Raw genomic sequence first — 20,333 nt, 5'->3', positions numbered from 1 at the left:
TGAATGCACTGTGCTCTAAAAAAAAAAATTTAATTCAATCCAGAAGTCCATTTCAACTTTGAACTGATCATTATCCAAATCAATTTTCCTTATTAAAAATAACAGAAAGTGAATTTCCACATTCTAAACAAAACCCATTCGAAAAGGTAGGAACTACAATTAATTTAACATAAAAATACCACAATTAAATGCCATAAATGATAAGTTTGAATATGCAGGTTTTAAATTAATATAAATATTGAATAATAAACAGAAAGCTGTGTTGATTTTACCTTAGTAAGAACTGATGGCATTTCATGAGAATTGCTTCATAACAATATACCCACATCTTATGCATGTTGCCCACTATTCAAGAAGACAAAACCTTCATATGGTTGCCTTGGCATAAAGATGTCTGTAACCTTACAAAGATCGGTTTCAAACTTGGAAAAAGCTTATTTATTATTATTTTTTTATTATTTTATAGTTTTTATTAAACTGTATGCAAGTTTGAATATTTTTCATTTTGTTTCACAATTTTATATATATAAAACTTGTTAATTTATAATTGATAATTATTCATATTCATTTATTATGAATATATTAGTAAATATTAGTAAATTCTGACATATTTTCTTCTGGATTCCTTCTTTCTAGTCTCTTTTCTGCACAGCAACTAAAGCTTCATTCAAACATCTGACTAGAGGTGAAAACTGGTTCCTCCAATGTGTCCCATTCACATGATGAAGTGGCATTAAATGCTTATTGAATTAGAGAGAGAATTTCCTTCCCTCTCAATAGTAAGGCAAATGAGGAATATTTCCCATACTGTACTGCCCAGTTTACTTAATCCTAGTAAATAACATGGCTAACATGCAACTGGCCACTTGCTGGAGTGTCAGCAAATCTATCATATTAATAAATGCCTAGGGATTCAATTAAACAAAGAATTAGATATTACTGTTGTGATAAGGAAATATAAAATGCGATATGTACAAGTTTAACTGTAACTGAACATATGAAAAATACTCATCAAATCAAAATGAAAATCAAAGCACATGAAATTATATGAATATCCCCTGCAGTATAACAAATATAATGTTACTTAAGTATGCAAATTTTAATGATTAATGTTGCATTTAAAAAGGAAAAACACAAAATTTCCTTCAGCAAAATGCCATATTTGGTAAAGCAGCAATCTGTCCTCTAAATAGCACATATTTAATCATGGATTCAAAAATAATTCTAGTGGGGGAAAAAATTTAAACATAAACTTTTATTCAAAGCTCATAAAATAATTAATGAACTAAAAGGAAAAAATAATTGCTAATAATGAACTAAATGATAATAAATAATAATGAACTAAAAGGAAAAAATAGTACATTTCCCATTTTGCCAGTGAAACGATGGTACAACTGATGCCAAACGGAATATCTTCGCTGGTAACCTTTTATGTTTCATTTTCAAAACAAGTTGCAGCTGTTTCTTATCAGATTGATTGTTTCTTTCAATATTGGCATACAATTACATAGAATTTTTACAAGATAATTAAATTTTATGCCCTAAGACCATTCACGGTAATTAAGTCAATTAGGATGCAATCACACCGCTTACTCGAAGGCGAAAATACAGAAAAGGCAAAGGGTTAAATTCATCAATTCTAATGAGAATGCACTAGCGAAGTAAAGCACTGTGGTTTTGCATAATTTCTGAGTAAGCTATTCGTATGAATTGAAATAATTCTTGCATTTAAACTTGTATTCCAAATTAAGATTTAACTTGAAATTAATGTAGATAATTACTGAGAATTAGATTTTTGTAGTGTAGTTTATGTGAGGTGAGATAACTTGGGGTCACGTGATACGAACCGGCGAATCAGACTGTTGAACCATGAAAGCATAGTAAATTCTTAAATTAATGTATTTTTACAAAATTTTAAACCATATTAAAATGTTTATGCCTTCAAAATAAAAAATTCTTAGAACTAATATTTGTTAACATTTTTTGTGTGTATACTGCATGCTGTCGCCAACAAAGTCTGCTTGGCGAGATTTGCGTCGGCGAAATGGAAAAGTACCGAAAAAATAATCACATAGTTCAATGGGGACACAAGATTAAATTATTCTCTTCACAAAATATATTTGTATTTTTATAGAGAAATTTGATTACTAGATTTTGTTATTTAGGTGCATATGCTTGATTTTATTATTTAATATCTTGTTCCCATTAATATATTCAATTTTTTCCCTTTTTAGTTCATTAATTATTTTATGAGCTTTCAAAAAAAATTTAAAAATTTTCTTTATTTTCTTATTTTTAGTTTTAGTTCCTTTAAACTAAAAGTCTCATGATGCATTGTCAATCAGATTATTAAAATGAAAAATCATTTTTCAAAAATGTATAATTCATTCCCCCCCCTCCATTTTCAATTATACTGTCAGTATTGTTTTCACAAAATCTTATGTGCCATTTAATTCATCCTGTCTATCATCTCCTAAAAATCCTGTGTGTTTTATCATGACACATTATAATAGGATGTATGTCAATGATAAACATCTATAGAAATAAAGATAATTGCTTATATAACTTCAATATCGTAATTTGTGACAATCGTATATGTTGTTATACATACATCTGGGAAGTTATTTACATAAACAATGATTCATAACAAATTTCTAAAACTTCAAAATAAAATACAAACCATGTTGACAATCTTGAATATCTAAGGCTCCAGCTGGCAAGCAAAAGTCCCTGCACTGGCATGAATTATCTTTCTCATATTTGCCATTGTCAAATGCTGTTTCATCTAACCAGTATCTGTACGACTCAATTTCATTTTCTTCTACTTCTTTTAGATAACTCAAATGGAGTGTGCTAGAATTAAAATTCTGTTACAAATTTTGAACAATTAATTCAAAAATCAAGACATACATTTAAACATTAAGATCCTGCTGCAATTTGAAAAAACTCACAGCAAACTAAAACTATTAAACTAGACTGATATTAGAACCATTCAGATAGCTCCTTCATATAGCAATTCAGATAGCGAAAAGATTTAAAATTAATACAATAAACAAATACTCAAAAACAGTTTTCTCTGGTTTCATAATAATATTAATTTATTTAATTTTCAATGCATAAAATCTCTATATAAAATCTAACCTATAACTATCAGAATAATAACACATTTAAATCTTTACCTCATATGAAGTCTGTTGTTTAAATATATTATGGAAAAATCATAATATGGAGCATGTTGAATAAGTTATAAATCTGGAGAGTGACACAATACAATGAAATATTTGCATCATTCTTTCAAAGCATAAAACTAAAAGCAAGGATTATTGGTTAGTTGCCATTTGATTTTTGACAAGCTTGGAAGAATTAATAATGCTCAAAAACATCAAACATTATTCAATGATTGAAATCTTATCGAGAGAAAGCATAACACCTATAAATATTTATTATTGTATGGCTGCAATTATAAAGAATGTGATCAAGTTGATTATTTTCAAGAATTCCTCTGTAAGTTAAATGTCAATACAGATATTTTTATTCATGGTTAGTAACAGCAAATGAGATATGTATTCGTCATTGTGGCATAGAAACTAAACAAGCACAAAGCAATTCTTTATAATATCTAAGTTGGCTAAAAAGAATTTAGCTATTTCTTTTTCAGAATAGAAAGGGATGACAGTTCACTGCTTAAAACCCCATGATAAGAGGTGTTATTGTACTAACTTGCTGATCCAGCCACAGACAAATGCTACAGCAAAACCAGCAAAAAATTTATCTTTTACAAGATAATTAACCTATACGCAAGGCTTAGATTTCATGCACTATTATTCCAAAAAAAATTCTGGATTTTTCTCCCGTCCACTAGATCTGATTCCAAGTGACTTTTTCTCTTCCTCCCCTCCCCCCTCCACAAAAAAACAGAAATATTTAGTTTGTAAGAGAAATCATCACTGCTTAAGCTTCACATTAAATGGTGATGATGGCATGAAAAGTGTTGTTCAAGAATAGTTTTTCAGCTATGACAAAAACCACTTTTTCTCCTTGAATTTAATGTCAAATTGATCATGGGGCTACGTACATTGAAGAAAATGAAAACTACAAAATTAAGCAAGGCATTTTATATACTTATCTAGTACAAGTGGGTAATGCTTAAAACTTCCAATACATTTCTTATAAGTAGACTAAAATTATGCTTGATTTAAATTAAATAGCTTAAATCTTCAATAAACTTGATCATGTAACATGAGAAATAATGTTAATTTGGTAAAATTAAAGAAAATTAGTCTAGAGAATTTAAAATATGTAAGATTATATAATCACAGTAAGCAGGTCTTTCTGGGAAGAGTATTATTTTGTATCCTAACGAGTTTCACAGGTTCGAAATATTCTTTATCTACCTGTTTATATTTAAACTTTATTTTACAAAGTGACTAAAATGATTTTGTGGCAGTTAAACTTAAAAGACTAAAAACATTTAAATGTTTCAAATTCAGCATCTTGAGAGTGCCAAATGAAATGAAAAAAGCTTACGATTTTTTCATAAATATCATTCTTACATTTTTCACTGGTTCCTGATAATAATTTTCAATGGTTCCTAATAACAATATGGCACAACCATAAATATCTCTTGTACCTATTCAATCATATTTGCTTCACTAATATGGCTAATTATAATTTTTTTGTTTAGCAAATATTTTTAATATGTATTATGTTCTATACTACACAGAGAGAAAAAAATACACAAAAGCATTTAATGGTACTTACCTACATATATCAGCAACAAAAAGATGTAACTTCTGATGTTTATTATTCCTGAATGGAGGCCACATATCTCCAGCTGTAGTATACAAAATAAATGATAAACTAAAACAAAAATACTATTGGCTTCTCTTTACTTGAATAATATTAATTACAATGGGTTGTAATTTTTAATATTAATTACTAATCACCGAATTTCGAACTTGCAAAATTGTCTTCAATTTTACACATATATATGTGATTAAAGTATGACACACATTATCCATGCAAATCATTTAACAGGTACAGATCTTCCTACTGCATTAACTACAATTTATGATAGTATATTTAACAAAATAAGACAAAAAATAATAAGCTCCCCATTTCTTCCTTACTCTAAAGAATATCCACTAATATACCATTTAAATTTATCGCCCTTTTCTAATTAGTAAAACAGAATAGCGCATTATCTAACTCAGCTTCTTTTTGAAAATCCTATGCATGCAAGGTAATAGTCCAGTTTGATTAAATTTTCCTGCATTTAATTTTATCAAGTGATGATGCCAAATTAATCTAATTAAGAATGGCAATTTACAGTATGTAAAGTATTGCATAATAGTTTAGAGAAAGCAATCTGAAACATAGACACAATGAAAATAAAACATATGCAATAATAGTTTCATTATTTAATTAAAAATCAGTAAGTGCGTATAAAATTTTATCATATGTAAGATAAAAATCACCTAAAAATACAGAGAGAGCATGGCCAACATATCAATTTCTAAATTTTATAAATTTCATATTAATAAAAATTACATATAAAAAATTAAACAATTAAGCATTAGGGATTAATACTTCACTGCATTAATTCTTAATGATTAAATATAGAATTTTTTATTTATATTTTTAAAAATGACTTAATTAAAATCAAGCTTATAGAAATGTTAAATCAGCAGATTTGATAAATATATTTTATTTGCAATCATGATAAGTTTTCAGACAATTCATGCTTAGAGTAAAATAAAAATTCAAATCTTTTTAACCCCTTGCCATATAATTATGAATAAAACTTAAAGTACTGATATGTAAGCATGGAAAACACAAAATGAAAAATGCAATACAAATTGCAGTCAAACACAGAAAAAGCAAACAGATTTGCGATTATGGACTGCAGACCAAACGTAAAAATTGTGAAAGAGATGAATGAATTATTTATATAACATACGAATAATTAATCAAGCTTGTAGAAAGGACTGTAGGTCATACGAATTCCATATCTGATAGAGATTATCTTCAAAAATAAGAGCAAGATATCTAGGTACTTCAGTTCGGTCTATACTAAATTAAATGCAGTCTTTTGAAGAGTTCCTCATTCTCTGCTGTGAATAAGCATGATTTTATTCTTTAGTTTGTGAAATTTTAATGTTTATTAATTTAAAAAAATGTTTTTAAAGGAAGATGAACACAGAAAATGACAGCCATCCCTCTGAAAACAAATATAATTAAAAGTACATTGATATATCACATAGCGAAACTTTTCATGACACTGATATTATCATCTTCAACTACTACAAAGACTTCAAATAGCTTCAAATTTTGTATAGGATTTTGAAAAGTATCATACTATGTAGAAATATTAATTTTTAAGCTATGAGTATTTTTCTGTGTGTTCACCATTTGGCAGGAATCTTTTTAGATACAATTAAATATTTTCAATATGCCATTTACTTTTTGTCAAAGTAACTGCTACAGTGTGCCAAACAAAAATATTAATAAACAATTTAAAGTGCTCATTTCTTATTATTTATTTTAATATATTATAAAGATTATGCATAGTCATAAAAATAAATATATACTCATAAATAGTATAATTTGTTTTTAAACTTGCAACAGTATTTTATTAAGTACCACTGACTTCGCCATGACAGTATCGACTATCTGGAATAGAACTGAATATATGCCCTACTTCGTGCTCAGCAATAAGACACCTTCTTGTTACAGTTTCCCATTTATAGCTCATATGGTGCCAAACTAAACTGTACAGCAAGAGGTTAATGTTAATTTTAAAATGGCAAAAAAATATTTTATTGTAACAATACCTGTTCCATCAATAATGTCACAAGGATAATGCCTCCCCTTCAGTAAACTGAAAAGAAAAACAAAATTATAAAATCTTCAGAGGCTATACAGGGTGATACAGAATTCATCAATATTTGGTGGGGAGGTACGGAATAGGAAAAGAAGGAGATATCACATAGGAATGCATGGTCACATATGCCATGTAGTAGGGCAAAATGACCCCAGTTCAATGATGGAAAGTACACATAAAAAGTTAGTAGTAAGGGGAAAAACATTTATCATCCTACATGTAACATTTCTTTGCATCGGTTTTACAGACTTACAAGAGGTGCTTGAACTGCTGATTATGTGTTAGAATGCATGACTCACAACGGCGTTGCATGGTCAACCCGACCTTCTGGAATATGCCTGGCATTTACATGCATATCTGCAAATTCATTCCACGTATACCAGTTCATGTCACTTCTGCAAAGTCACCTAGTCGAATGATGACTGGCTGCACACATAAAACAGCTGTGCTTACGTATGGAAGTTGTCTACACCACCATGTGTTTGTCTGCGCCCATACTTTCCTATGTGAAATCTCCTTCTTTTTTTATTTCCTACCTCCCCACCAAATATTGATGATGAATTCTGAATCACCCTGTATAAGTGATACAATGTCTCAGATCTTATGAGGTCAAATGGTTTCTCAACCACTGTATTATTCAAATATCACCTAAGTTAAAGACCCATTTGTAAAACTGCACATAACCTAAAATTTCACATATATTTTATATCCAGCTTAGGTTATTATTATATTATATAGTACGAAATACTACACAAATGCTATGCAAAAACACTACAACTGTTCTTATAATGGATTGTTTACTGTGAAAAAGAAAAATCACTGTCTAGTATATACACATTGTTGACAGAAACAACCACCCTAATTCTTCAAAGCCTAACAACCACCCTAATTCTTCAAAGCCTACGGTACTCTGAACATCAATATTTTTCCTGTTTAAAGCTATTAAATACTTACAGGGGTTGGACAAAAATATGGAAACACCTTTAAAAAAATATGTTTCTTTGCTTAATATGGTGTAGGAAACCCGTTGGCATCCAAAACAGCTTGCAGTCTTCTCGGAATGGATAAATACAGTTCCTGTATGTTTGCCAAGGGAATATTATACCATTCTTTCTGCAAAACGGTGGCAAGTTCAGATAACAATGTTGGCGGTGGATAACGAGAACGCACTTTCCGTTCCAATGTAGACCACAAAGGTTCGATAATATTCAGGTCTGGTGATTGTAGTGGCCAGGGAAGATGGGACAACTCATCCTCGTGCTCAGAAAACCAATCCTGGACAATGTGAGCTGTGTGAACAGAGGCTTTGTCGTCTTGGAAGCCACCATCACCATCGGGGAACAAAGTTTGTACCATGGGATGAACTTGATCGGCCAAAATGTTCACATAAGTCTTGGCAGTCATGTGCCCTGACATAGTTATCATGGGACTAGCAGAGAACCACGATATGGCTGCCCAAACCATAACAGAACCCCCGCCATGTTTCACTCTTGGTAACAACAGTCTGTATTATAGGCTTGAGATGGCGTCCTCCAGACGTAAACTCGGCCAGAAGTGGGAAACAATGTGAAAGAAGACTCGTCAGACCATATTACTCGCTTCCACTGCTCTATAGTCCAGGCTTTATGACTTAAACACCACCTTTTCCTGTTACGGGCATTAGCATCACTGATGAGTGGCTTCTCAATTGCAGCACAGCCAGCAATTCCCTGTTTATGAAGCTCCCTTCTAATTGTTTTGGTACTCACAGGGTTCGGTAACACAACATTCATTTCAGCAGTAACTTTTGCAGCTGTGGTCTTCTTATTTTTCGTCACAATTGCCCTTAATGATTGTCTGTCACGATCACTCAGGACACACTTTCGTCTGCGCTGTGATTTAGCAGATGATGTTTTTCCGCTTTTCAAATATGCGGAATAAATCTTCGATACAGTACCTCTTGAAACACTAAACACTTCGGCTACCTTGCTTACGGAAGCACCTACCATACATGCTCCAACAATTTGCCCACGTTCGAAGTCTGTTAACTCTGACATAATGCAATGACAACCTCACATAACAGTACTCCCGACAACAACTGAACTGTTTAGCACATTTACGAAGTTGTATAGGTGGCGTCAGTAGTCAAAAACGCCAGCACCACCTACATATTTCATTAAAATCAATCTTTCTTTTCAAACATGCATTTCACAAGGTGTTTCCATATTTTTGTCCATCCACTGTAGTAATGAAGAGGTAACGAAATGTGGTTTTTGATGTGCATAAATGACAATTTGGTTAATCTTTTACGAGATGGATTCACAAATTAAAAGTATATTTTAGGCGAGGTCCCGGGTATCACCCAAGACCGCAATGAGCGTTCGAAAAATCAGTGCTCAATGTGTCCTGCTCTTTTTTACGTTCAGAGAATGTTCGAGCTGCGAGCAACTCGAATCCACCATTTCATAGCGCACACCTTGGAAATGCGCTGGGAGCCGTTGTCTAGGCGGCTCCCTCTAGTATATTATTGATTTATACAGAATAGTGTACCTGGTTCCTATTCATTTAAAATTGCCCTATGAAAAGATATGGGATCACTGTAACACATATATGAGAGGTATAAAGTAAGTACAGTGACATTTTCAATAAACAAATTTAATAATCCATTTCCAATAACAAGATTTCAATACTCAAAAGAAATTTTTAAAAAAATAATTGAAAACTGTTCTGCTGTGATACAAGTGAAATTAACTTCAGAAAATAAATGACTAGAAGTAAATTGAAATATTACACATAAAAAAAAAAAGAAGAAGAAAGAATAAAATAAAACAAAAAACGAAGAAGGTAGAATCGTTATAATTTGCCAATATAAACACTTCCAATGTTTACTTTGAATAACAAAAAATTTTGATGTATATAATACATCTCTTGTAGTATAGCTTATTAAATTATACAATTTTATGCTGCATTTCATTCAGACTTATTTCCTCGAATTATTCTAGTATAATTAACCAATCTCTCAAGCTTAAATTACATAGACAAGTTGAAAATCATCAAAAATGAACCATTAAAAGTCATATTTCATTATTTTACAAAAAAAAAAAAAAAAAAAAAAAAAAAATTCCTTTCTTTTAAATATATATATATATCTTACCAAAACATGAATATTTTCATCTTTTAAAATGTTTCTGTAGTTGGAAGCATAACAACCAATGACTGCGAAAATAAAGGCTGGGTAATGAATGGAGTTTGGTTTGGTTTTAATTAATTATATTGCAAAGCACACTAGGGCTATCAGCCTAAAGGAAGGAATGCTTTCATGGAGGATTTCCTCAGGAAAACTGGCTCGTATGCACATTACATATGGGAAAGAGAATGAACTGCCAGAAATTTTGTGCTTTTTACAATAAATTTATTACAAGGATCACAAATATGATTTCTTTTTGTACTATTCATCTTGAATTACCTATATGTTTTCAAATTATGTCAAGAATGTAAACATAAGGATTCAAGTATTTACTTATGTTACAGTTTACCTATGCTAAAGTTGTCCATAAATAATAAATACAGATTTAAACAAGGTGAAGGATATCAAGTATAATTAAGTATCTAACAATTTCCTAATGCTACATACTAGCTGAAGAATGAAATGTTCTGATGTTTATACAGAATACATGTTTTCCCCACCCCATTTACTCTTGTATAGCTTTCATAATTTAGGTTATACTTTTCAGCGTAAGCGTGTTTGATGGTAGATCAGCTAGAACTGGGTTACAGATTAGAAGGTTTCAGATTCCAGATTTGATCACAACACCAGATTTGATAACAGTGCCATCAAATTTTGTCTATTCTAATTCTCTATTCTATTATCATCAGCAAAGGTGAGCAAGTTGAAAACTTGCAATTCTGATAAAAGCTTTTTTCCCTCTCCTCTCATGTTTTTGGTGGTTGTGTGCTTAATGCATGATATAATTAAAGAAAATAAGAGTAGACAATCTCCTATAACAAAAGAATATATTAAGTACTAAATTACAATTCAAATTACATTGCAGAGATCAACGCAGAGCTCGGAACACAGTTCATGCTAGCGTCGCGTACACTTGTCCGACGAGAAGTCTGAGTGAGTAATGACGTCACTTTGCTGCTCCGATTAAGAACTGGATTTTACACGTGGCGCCATCTCATGAATAGAAGTTGAAGTATCTGTCGGAACGCCACATGTTGTTACTGGTTTATTACAATGGTCTTCTTTGCAAATTTTTACATTGGCAATATTCCTCTAACATATATGATTCCAATGCTTGTTTTTCAATGCTCTGGTCAATTTACACAGGAAAAAAAGCAGGTATTGCCATTTGAAATTTTCAAATTTTTTCCACTGTAACCGTAACCATGAAAGCTCTAGTGTCTTAAATCATCACAAGCTCGATAGAGTACCTTCAAAAAACAATATCTAAAATTCCATTTCAATTGGTTCAGCTACCCGGAGTTCATACATCAGGGAAGTTATGTGCATATGCAATATTCATTTGTGGCATGTTAAAATTTCTTAATCTAACTAGTTTAGTTAGGACTTATAGATTGCTATTCTTACTTATAGACTTATAGATTGCTAGTTTAGTTAGGACTATACACATAGATAAACTGATACTTTTTATACTCTTGTTAATACATGACAAAAATTAGAGAAATGTAGCACGAACTAATAAATTTTCTACTTTTTCAAAATATTAAGAATATACACTCACATCTTAAAATTAGCCATGTTAAATAAAATCAAATGTGACTTAATTTAGAAAGAACATTACAAATGAGTATTTACCTGTTGCCATTCCACTTATCAACATATCCATATTTTCCAACATTAGATTTGCCAGTAAATATTGTATAAACACCATCATGACTATTATTTTTCTGAAAATTCAATAACATTTGTAAAACACATATGTCTCTCATTCTTTAATTCAGACACTATCAAAGGAAACATTTATTTAATATAACTTATTATGAACTTCTTTCTAATGTATAACTGTCACTGCATACCATTTTGAATTTTACCATTAAATTTTAACTATGCATATTTAAATTGAATTTGTATTAAAATGTATTTGGGTACTTAATCTATGAAATGATTCAATACAGGAAATAAATCAAAGCAAAATTAATCTGTTATCTAATAATGCATTTAAGTTATACATTCTTACTAAAAGTAAACACTGGAATGTGAATTTTATTGACATTTAACATAACATATATGCAGAAATACATAATTTTTGCATTAAAAAATGAAAATTTAACAAAAATTAAAAGTCAAAAATAAAAACTTAGCATTTATTTGGAAGAGGAATAGAAAAGGGGAAAGAAAAAGAAATACAGATCACTGTTATTCAAATCTATTATAAACAAACTATTGCAAGAGCATTGGGAAAAGAAAATTGAAAGTTAACTCTCCTCCCAATGTAACTAATTACAATGCTATGCATATAAAAATATCACTCAGTATTCATGCTATTAATGGGATTATGAGGGCTTTGAATAACTGATTTTGTGAAGTTTGTAACAGAAAGTTTCGATTTAAAATCTGTAAATCATGGTGAGTATTTTAACACATTATGAGCGGGAGCGGGTATTTGTACCCGTTTCGTAGATCGCACACCACACAATATGTGTCAATTGACCACTGTACAAAGCTGTTTATGAAAACAACTGTATCCATTGACCAGCATGACCTTTCAAATGTCTTAAAAAATGGTATTTAAGAGGGGCTTTCCAATTACAAATCTGGGTTTACACCTTGTGGCTACAAACAGACAAAATAATCCACAAATATGTTTACAGGATTTATTTGTTGAGTTGGATTGCCTGTGTGGAGTCAAATCTATTCAAACTCATTTTTATTACTATCATCAACAACATTTAGTTTTCCTAGTCAACTTCAGATTTTTCATTTGTCAAAATACATTTGATTTTATCCTTAAAATAACCACCACTTTGGCCCTTAAGACAAGAATTTATATGATCTAACTGACTTCATAAGATAATCCATTCAACTCTCAGACACAGTCAGAGTAGAACGTCTGAATTTTTGCTCTTACTTTACCTTGTTACAGCGTGATTTTTTGTAGCTGAAATCTTACTGATTTTGAGATGGCAAACATCATGAAGGCGATGTTTGATTTCATCAATCATGACATCAAGGAATTGGAAAAGACTTCAAAAAAGGCTGAGCTTTCAAACTCAGACATAAAACGTTTTAATGACCTAATACAGCTTAAAGCAATCTTCTCCACCACCTTTCCGGACTTTGCTAATCATCCTCCAGCCGAAAACCAGCAGCAGACTGCCATGCCAAATCCTGTTCTAATCGTAAGTGGGAAACGACCGAGAACTCTGGAACCGGACACGTACAACAAGTACGCAATCCTGGAACAAGTTTCTGTTGATCCCGATCAGCCCTGCAATGAAGGAAACCATCGGAGCCTCTCTGGTCATAGAAAAAAATTAAAACGAAACCCAAATCTAAGCCAGCTCTACTCCCCAAGCCCAAACCGCAGGATGCAGCCCAAGATGTGCCTAAACCATTGGAAGAATCCCCTAACTGCCAGACACAGATCCTGCTCGTCCAATTAGAAACCAGGATGCAGATCCCCAGCAGCCAATGGAAATGCAGGACCTTCAAAAGCCAATGCCGGTTTCCAGTATCCCCAGGAGAAATACGAAAATCCCTCCGATTATGGTTCAGGACACTACCATCACATAGAAACAACTAAATAATCTCCTTGAAAAGGAAAAAATGGACTTTAAAGCAAAAGTGACTTCGAAATAAAAGTCTTCAATACTGATATGCATAGGCAGATCACCACCTTACTTGATAAAAAAGAAATAAAATATTACACGCATACGCTGGCAGATGAAAAATTGCTAAAGGTTGTTTGTTATCCATAACCACTGCTTCAACAGAGGTTGGTGAAGGCCTTGTAAACTTTGGATACACGATTAATAAGGTCATCCAACTTACAAAAAGGCGAGGTACAGAAATTCAAAAAATGCCTCTATATCTCGTCATGCTGTCAAAAAGCGACAAAGCCAGAACCATTCAAGACCTGGAATACCTGATGAGACTTCGTGTCACAGTTGAGATCTACAGGGGCAGAAGAGGCCCCACTCAATGTTATCGTTGTCAAAATTTTCACCATGCTCAAGCACAGTGTCACCTCCCTCACGGTGTGTAAAGTGCAGACAGGGGCACAAATCCAAAACTTGCACTAAATCACCAGATGAGCCAGCCACCTGAGCGAAATCGCACAGCATCATTTCATGGATGTAGCCGCTTCCCCATGTCCCAGCAATATTCACAGGGGAAAATTTTGTATCCGGACAGAGTCGTCATGAATAGTGTTCAGCCACCCCAAAGCAGGCACTCACCTGAAATTGCCAAGCTCCCAGCAATGCTAGAAGAAGCCAAATCATTGATAGCAACCCTTATGGCTGCTATCTCCATTCTGAAAAATACACCTACTCAGCTCAATGCTGCAGCTGCACAAAATTCAGTCATGCCTCCCCAAAAAATCATGACTAATTCTCTTCACAGTTTTTCTCTGCTCACCAATCCTCTGTGGAATGCACAGAACATCACACAAAATATACCTAAATTTCAGGACTTTTTAATTCGCCATGAAGTGGAAATTTGCATTGTCACTGAGACACATGTTAAATCGAAACACAACATCAATATCGCAAATTACAACACTTATCGATGCGACAGAATTAGACACCACGGTGGAGGTGTTGCAATTTACATGAAAAGAACTCTCTGTTCAGGATTTTTATCTGCGGATAATACAAAAACATTTGAAGTTATCTGTGTAAATGTTGTACTACCCAAAATCGGAAATACCAAAATTTGTTCACTTTATAACCCTCCAGATAACAGAATCACAGCACCTAATCTGGACTTTTATCTACAAGACCCGCTCCCTCAATCATTGGTGGAGACTAATTCAAAACATGTGGACTGGGGCTACAATCATAGCAATGCAAATGGTCATACCATCAGAGACTATGTTGAAAATAATCCCATCTTCCTATTCACCCCCGATGAGCCTACGTGCCGCCCAAATACTCTCCACAATCGACCTGATATTCTCAATTTTTATCCCTCAAATTTTAATATACCCCTTACAATAGAAGTAATTCAAGAGCTTTCCTCAGATCATGTCCCTGCAATGGCAAAGTTGGGATACAGCAAGCCAGAAGATATAAAGAAAAGGAAAATTGTGGATTGGAAATTACTTCATAACCTCGCAACTGCATCACCCGTAAGTCTGGATTCTCTTAAAATCATAGTTGATATTGAGAATGCTGCAAAAATCTTTATGAACACTCTTCAAGATTTCCTAGCACAAGCAACTACTGAAAAGATCAATTCCTATCATTATGGTGCCCTCCCCATGCATACTTGTGATTTAATCAAGAACCGGAACAGAAATCGCAAACTCTACAATCATACCTACGATCCTACCTTAAAACCATTAATAGACTCACCAGAAAAATAAATTCTAGCACTCAGCAGCATCGAAAGGAATCTTGGAATTTGAAAATAGAAAACTTAAATCTTGAAAATGGCTCATTATGGAGTTACATCCATAAACAGAAAACAACCCAGTGATCAACACTTCTGTAATCAGAACTCAATCTGACATAGCCTACACCAATGAAGAAAAAGCTACAGCTTTCGCTGACCACCTGACTCAGCAATTCACACCCAACGACTTCCCAGCAGACCAAACCACCATTGCCGCCATTACTGACCACGTCACGAACTGGCTCAACGCACCGTTGAAACATAACACTATTAAACTCACTACTCCTGGTGAAATTAAAAATATCATCAAGTATTCAAATAATAGAAAAGCTCCTGGACCAGATCAAATTTCAAATAAACTCCTTAAGCAGCTCCCGCATGGTGTCATCTGCAAGTTAACATCCATTTACAATGCCTGTTTCACGAACTCTTATTTTCCGAATGTTTGGAAACACGCTTCAATCTTCATTATTCCTAAACCCAAGAAACCATAACATAAATAGATAAATATAATGATAAACATAAATAGATAGATAACTAGCTACAGACCAATAAGTTTCTTGTCTATGCTGGGGAAAATGTTTGAGCGAATTATTTATAAGACTGCACAATCACCTCGACTTCATCTTGAAAGAAGAACATGGGTTCAGGAAAGGACTTTCTACCACCTATCAACTGATTCGTACTTCAGAATTCGTAGGATCGGCTCTCAGAAACAAACTTAGTATTGCTCTCCTCATGTTGGATGTGGCCAAAGCTTTTGACCGCATCTGGCATGAAGGCCTCATCTATAAGCTCATACAACAGCATATACCAAGAGCACTCATTCTCATCCTAAAGTCATTCCTTGAAAATCATACCTTCTCAGTTAGACAAGGTGATTATTCTACTGATCCATATCCTATCCTGGGAGGGGTCGCCCAGGGTAGCATTTTAGGACCTATAATCTATATATCATTTATGTTCATAATTTTCCAACTTTCCGAGAAGATTACAACTTTCAACTGGCCTGCTACGCAGATGGCACCACATTTATACAAAAATCTAGGAAGCCTAACAATGCTATAGCACAACTATAAAATAAAATGCAACAAGTGGAAGAATGATGCAAAAAATGGAGAGTGAACATAAATGCAGACAAATCCCAAATTCTACTCATCCAGCACTACAAGAAACTGGATAACATCTCCGCTACAGTGACTTTATTTGGAAAACCAATCTCATTCGTAACCCAAGCTAAATATCTCGCAACACCTTTAATCAAACTTTCACCTGGTCAACACACATAAACATTACCAGAGGAAAAATCTTCGGAATAATGAGCAAACTCTTTCACCTCCTAGCTGAATCCTCAGGTCTTAGCCTAAATAGGAAGAGAATTTACACAGCGATCGTAAGACCTATTTTTACGTATGCATTTCCAGTCTGGGCAAATGCCAAACTGAACAACATTATAAAGCTACAAATTATCCAAAACAAGTTTCTCAGGACTATCACAGGAACTTCGTATTACATCAGAAATAAAAACTTGCACCGCAATTTAAAAGTTGAATATGTAAAACCCTACATCAACAAGCTAAATGAAAATTTCTACAGAAAAGCTAATCAAAATTGCATAGCGGACATTTTTAAATATTTTAAAATACGAAATCACAGAAGATGACTATTACAATAGGCTTTTCACTGCTCACACAATCAATATGTTGGAATTAAACTCTTAATTAATTACCTTTCCAAATGCTCTGGATAAAATGAAGCATAAACTGCAGAAGATCCGAATTTACACCTTGGTTTACTTCAACTTCTCCCTGATTCAAGTACAACTGTGATGGCTCAGCGGTATCGTCTCACACTACGGACATGAAGATCAATTGTTCAAAACTCAGCTGTGCCAACATGAACATATTAAAGGAATTTAAATTTTCATCACCTGCAAACATTTTTACAGTTTTCCCTAAATTTATGATACATTAATTTCATTTTTTCGGCCACTCATATTTTTTTTATAAATTTTTAAAGATCTACTGAAACGTGTCATGGTTGCATCACTCCGGCCACCCCTGCTCTTCAATCATGTACATAGGCTGACAACGATTATGTGCATTTAACGCAGATACTTCAAATGCTAAACACGTTCAAGATGGCGGACTTCATAGAGATTTACAGCACCTCTCCCAGGACCGAAATATTCATTCGCTCCACAATCCTGCCCCTGATTCATCGATGAGACACACATAACCTCAACGTTAGCCTTGCCTGAAAATCTCCGATTTCGACACCAGATGGCGTCACCTACTCAACCGCTTCTGGACTTTTATTTTCTACTCCCTCGCCAGTTGCAAAGGGCTTACTGAGGAAATTTTTATCTTTTCTGCCCTCCATGGGATTCACTCATGTACTTTCATCACCATGCCCATTGTGGACTTCTTTCAGGTTTACAGGGAAGTAATGCAGAAGCAGTAGAACCCTTGTATAACTACTTTTGTATCAAAGTAATATAATCCATAGTATGATCTTTCTAAATTCTGAATTAGTTTCATAATCTTTGCATAGAATTCAAAAACGAAAATCATTCAAATCCATTTTTTACACACATTCCTTAAGGAAACTACCCTACGGGTATCCAAATGATTAAGACTGCTGAATACTGGGAGTTCAACTCCAAGAGAACACGCTGACTGCAAAGATGAATTTTCATAGTTTTCTCCACGTACAATGTGAATACAAGCCTGTTTCTCTTAGAAGGTTCTCTTAAATATGTCACCAACAAGTTTCACTTTATGCACTCATTACTGGTAGTACAAAATATATTCTTAACAAGTTGAAACAGATAGTCTTGCAGCATCAAGATTATAACACCTTTTACTTGGGTAACCTTTTACTTAGGAGTAATCTATTTTACACTGCCTCAATGTGTCAACTACTGCTTGAGTGCATGAAAAAGAAATAACATCTAAATATTTCTCATTTGCTGAAAGACATATCTGCTCTGAATCAATCGTTTTTCAATAAAACTGCAAATACACGCTTTTCTTTTTTGTCAGATATTTTATGTCATTATACATTTTAATTTAGCACTTTTTACGTGTTCCTTCATTGCTCTCAAAACATGAATAAAGTGGCTTATACTTATATATCATAATATCTCTAGATGGAACTATACTTTAAACAGGTAAAGCATCTGACTAAATTATCACACATACCTGGGTGATCTAAATTATGCAGTGGAAGATTGCTTTTTAAAAACATATTTATATATATCTTCAATAAAGTCTTTTGCCATTTTGGCACATTTTTATTCTAGAAAATTTCTGATTGTAGCCTATTACTTAAACCTATACGACAGTGACGACAAACCTATGGCACGCACATAATAAATGACACACAAACCCATTTTGGGTGATGTACATCACGTATTTCCACAGCCAAATCAATAGAAACAAAAACTGCATAATATAAAAATATTTGCCTTTAATGCAGAATGCTTTATGTTTCCAGCTTGCTATACAGATCAATTTTTGGTTCAAAAATTTTCACCAATACACAGCCAAAAAGAGATCAAAGAATATGTGAAATTCTACCATTCTGGAAAATATGAAATATGAAAGATAATTTCTTAATTATTAGTAAGAATGCATTAATTTTCTCCATGGTATGAACAGCTCAAATGCAAAGGAGCAATAGCTTTTATACAGAATATCATTAACCTTAGCGAAGGGAGGTAAACTAAAAAAATCTGAAAGGTTTCAGATTTTAAATTACGTCCAAAGGGGGTTTTTTTTAACGTTTTCTGTGTTACCTTTATTTATTAAATATCATGTTCTTTGAACTTAAACCATAAAATTCAGTTCAAAAGCAATGTCGCAAAATAGTTTTAAAATAAGCCTATATTTAGAATTTCTGATACACAGTTCCGTGTGCTGGAGATAAAAAGGTTTTTTCCCCCCACAGAGTGTTGCCATTGCTCACTTTTAAATTATTGAGTTTGTTAATCAAAAATTCATTAAAGTTTTACAAAATATGAAATCGATAATAAAACAAATTCCAAATGTCAATATTTGCAGTAATATTACATCATTCAAAACTGGATGGTACCATCGTTTTATCACAATGCGAGAAGCATACATACATTTATGCAAATTCTTCATTATTTAATTTCTTCAAATATAATACAGGGCGATAGTATTTGGTGGCAACGATTAGAAAAGTGATACAACTTTTTAAAATTTTCAACGCAAAATCGCAAAACGAAAAAACAACAGTCCTTCAACAAAGCCCCTTTGGACTATAAACTTAAGAATGCAAAACTCTTATTCAGAAGACAGAGCATGGAAGGCATCTTAAGTACTGAAAAGAAACAGAACATAGTATTTCTGACAATTCATTTAAAGTACAGAAGACCCATTCAAGTTCATATGTTCAGTTGTCACATATATTGTATGATGTCCTAAGATATGCTTATTATGCATTCCGCTCTCAAAGAACTGGGTAATACAAATGTCTCACCATTTTTAGAACACAGATGAAGATTAAAATAAAAGAACAGTAATGAAAAGGCATTTCCCATTCCCATAATGTTGATTTTTATAAACTTAATATCCTAAACAAGGATGATTGTATGGGGTAATAATTTTTCAGTTAAAAATGCAGAAATTCTAAAAAGTTGCTAGTTGCACAAATTCTAGAAAAAAATTATGAAAAATTAATAATAATAATAATATAAATAAAACAAAAGCTTTTAGTTAAAGATATCCATAAAATTCATTACATTCAATATATTGTATATAGAGATTTGTATATGAATTCATATATGGCGATTCATCATATCAAACAATATTAAATGCATAGAAAATTAGATAAAACCAACATATTCATTCATTATATCCC

At 32.7% G+C, this 20,333-nt stretch overlaps 1 protein-coding gene across 1 annotated transcript in view; it reads right to left on the bottom strand.

Moving 5' to 3' along the window:
• Positions 1–20,333, bottom strand: part of LOC118198074 (protein croquemort-like) — a 59,916-nt gene that overhangs the window by 26,268 nt on the left and 13,315 nt on the right. Inside the window, exons 5-8 of the mRNA XM_085813008.1 lie at positions 11,685–11,776; positions 6,834–6,880; positions 4,762–4,834; positions 2,681–2,853 (exon numbers count right to left, since the gene is read on the bottom strand). Coding sequence (XP_085669134.1) covers positions 2,681–2,853; positions 4,762–4,834; positions 6,834–6,880; positions 11,685–11,776 — 385 coding nt within the window. The remainder of the gene's footprint in view (positions 1–2,680; positions 2,854–4,761; positions 4,835–6,833; positions 6,881–11,684; positions 11,777–20,333) is intronic.

The sequence above is a fragment of the Stegodyphus dumicola genome, chromosome 1 (genome assembly GCF_044657685.1).
Source record: "Stegodyphus dumicola isolate Sdum_Otavi_A_Nest chromosome 1, ASM4465768v1".
Lineage (NCBI taxonomy): Eukaryota > Metazoa > Arthropoda > Arachnida > Araneae > Eresidae > Stegodyphus > Stegodyphus dumicola.
The sequence above is the reverse complement of the archived record's forward strand: the minus strand, read 5'-3'. Positions and strand labels throughout refer to the sequence as shown.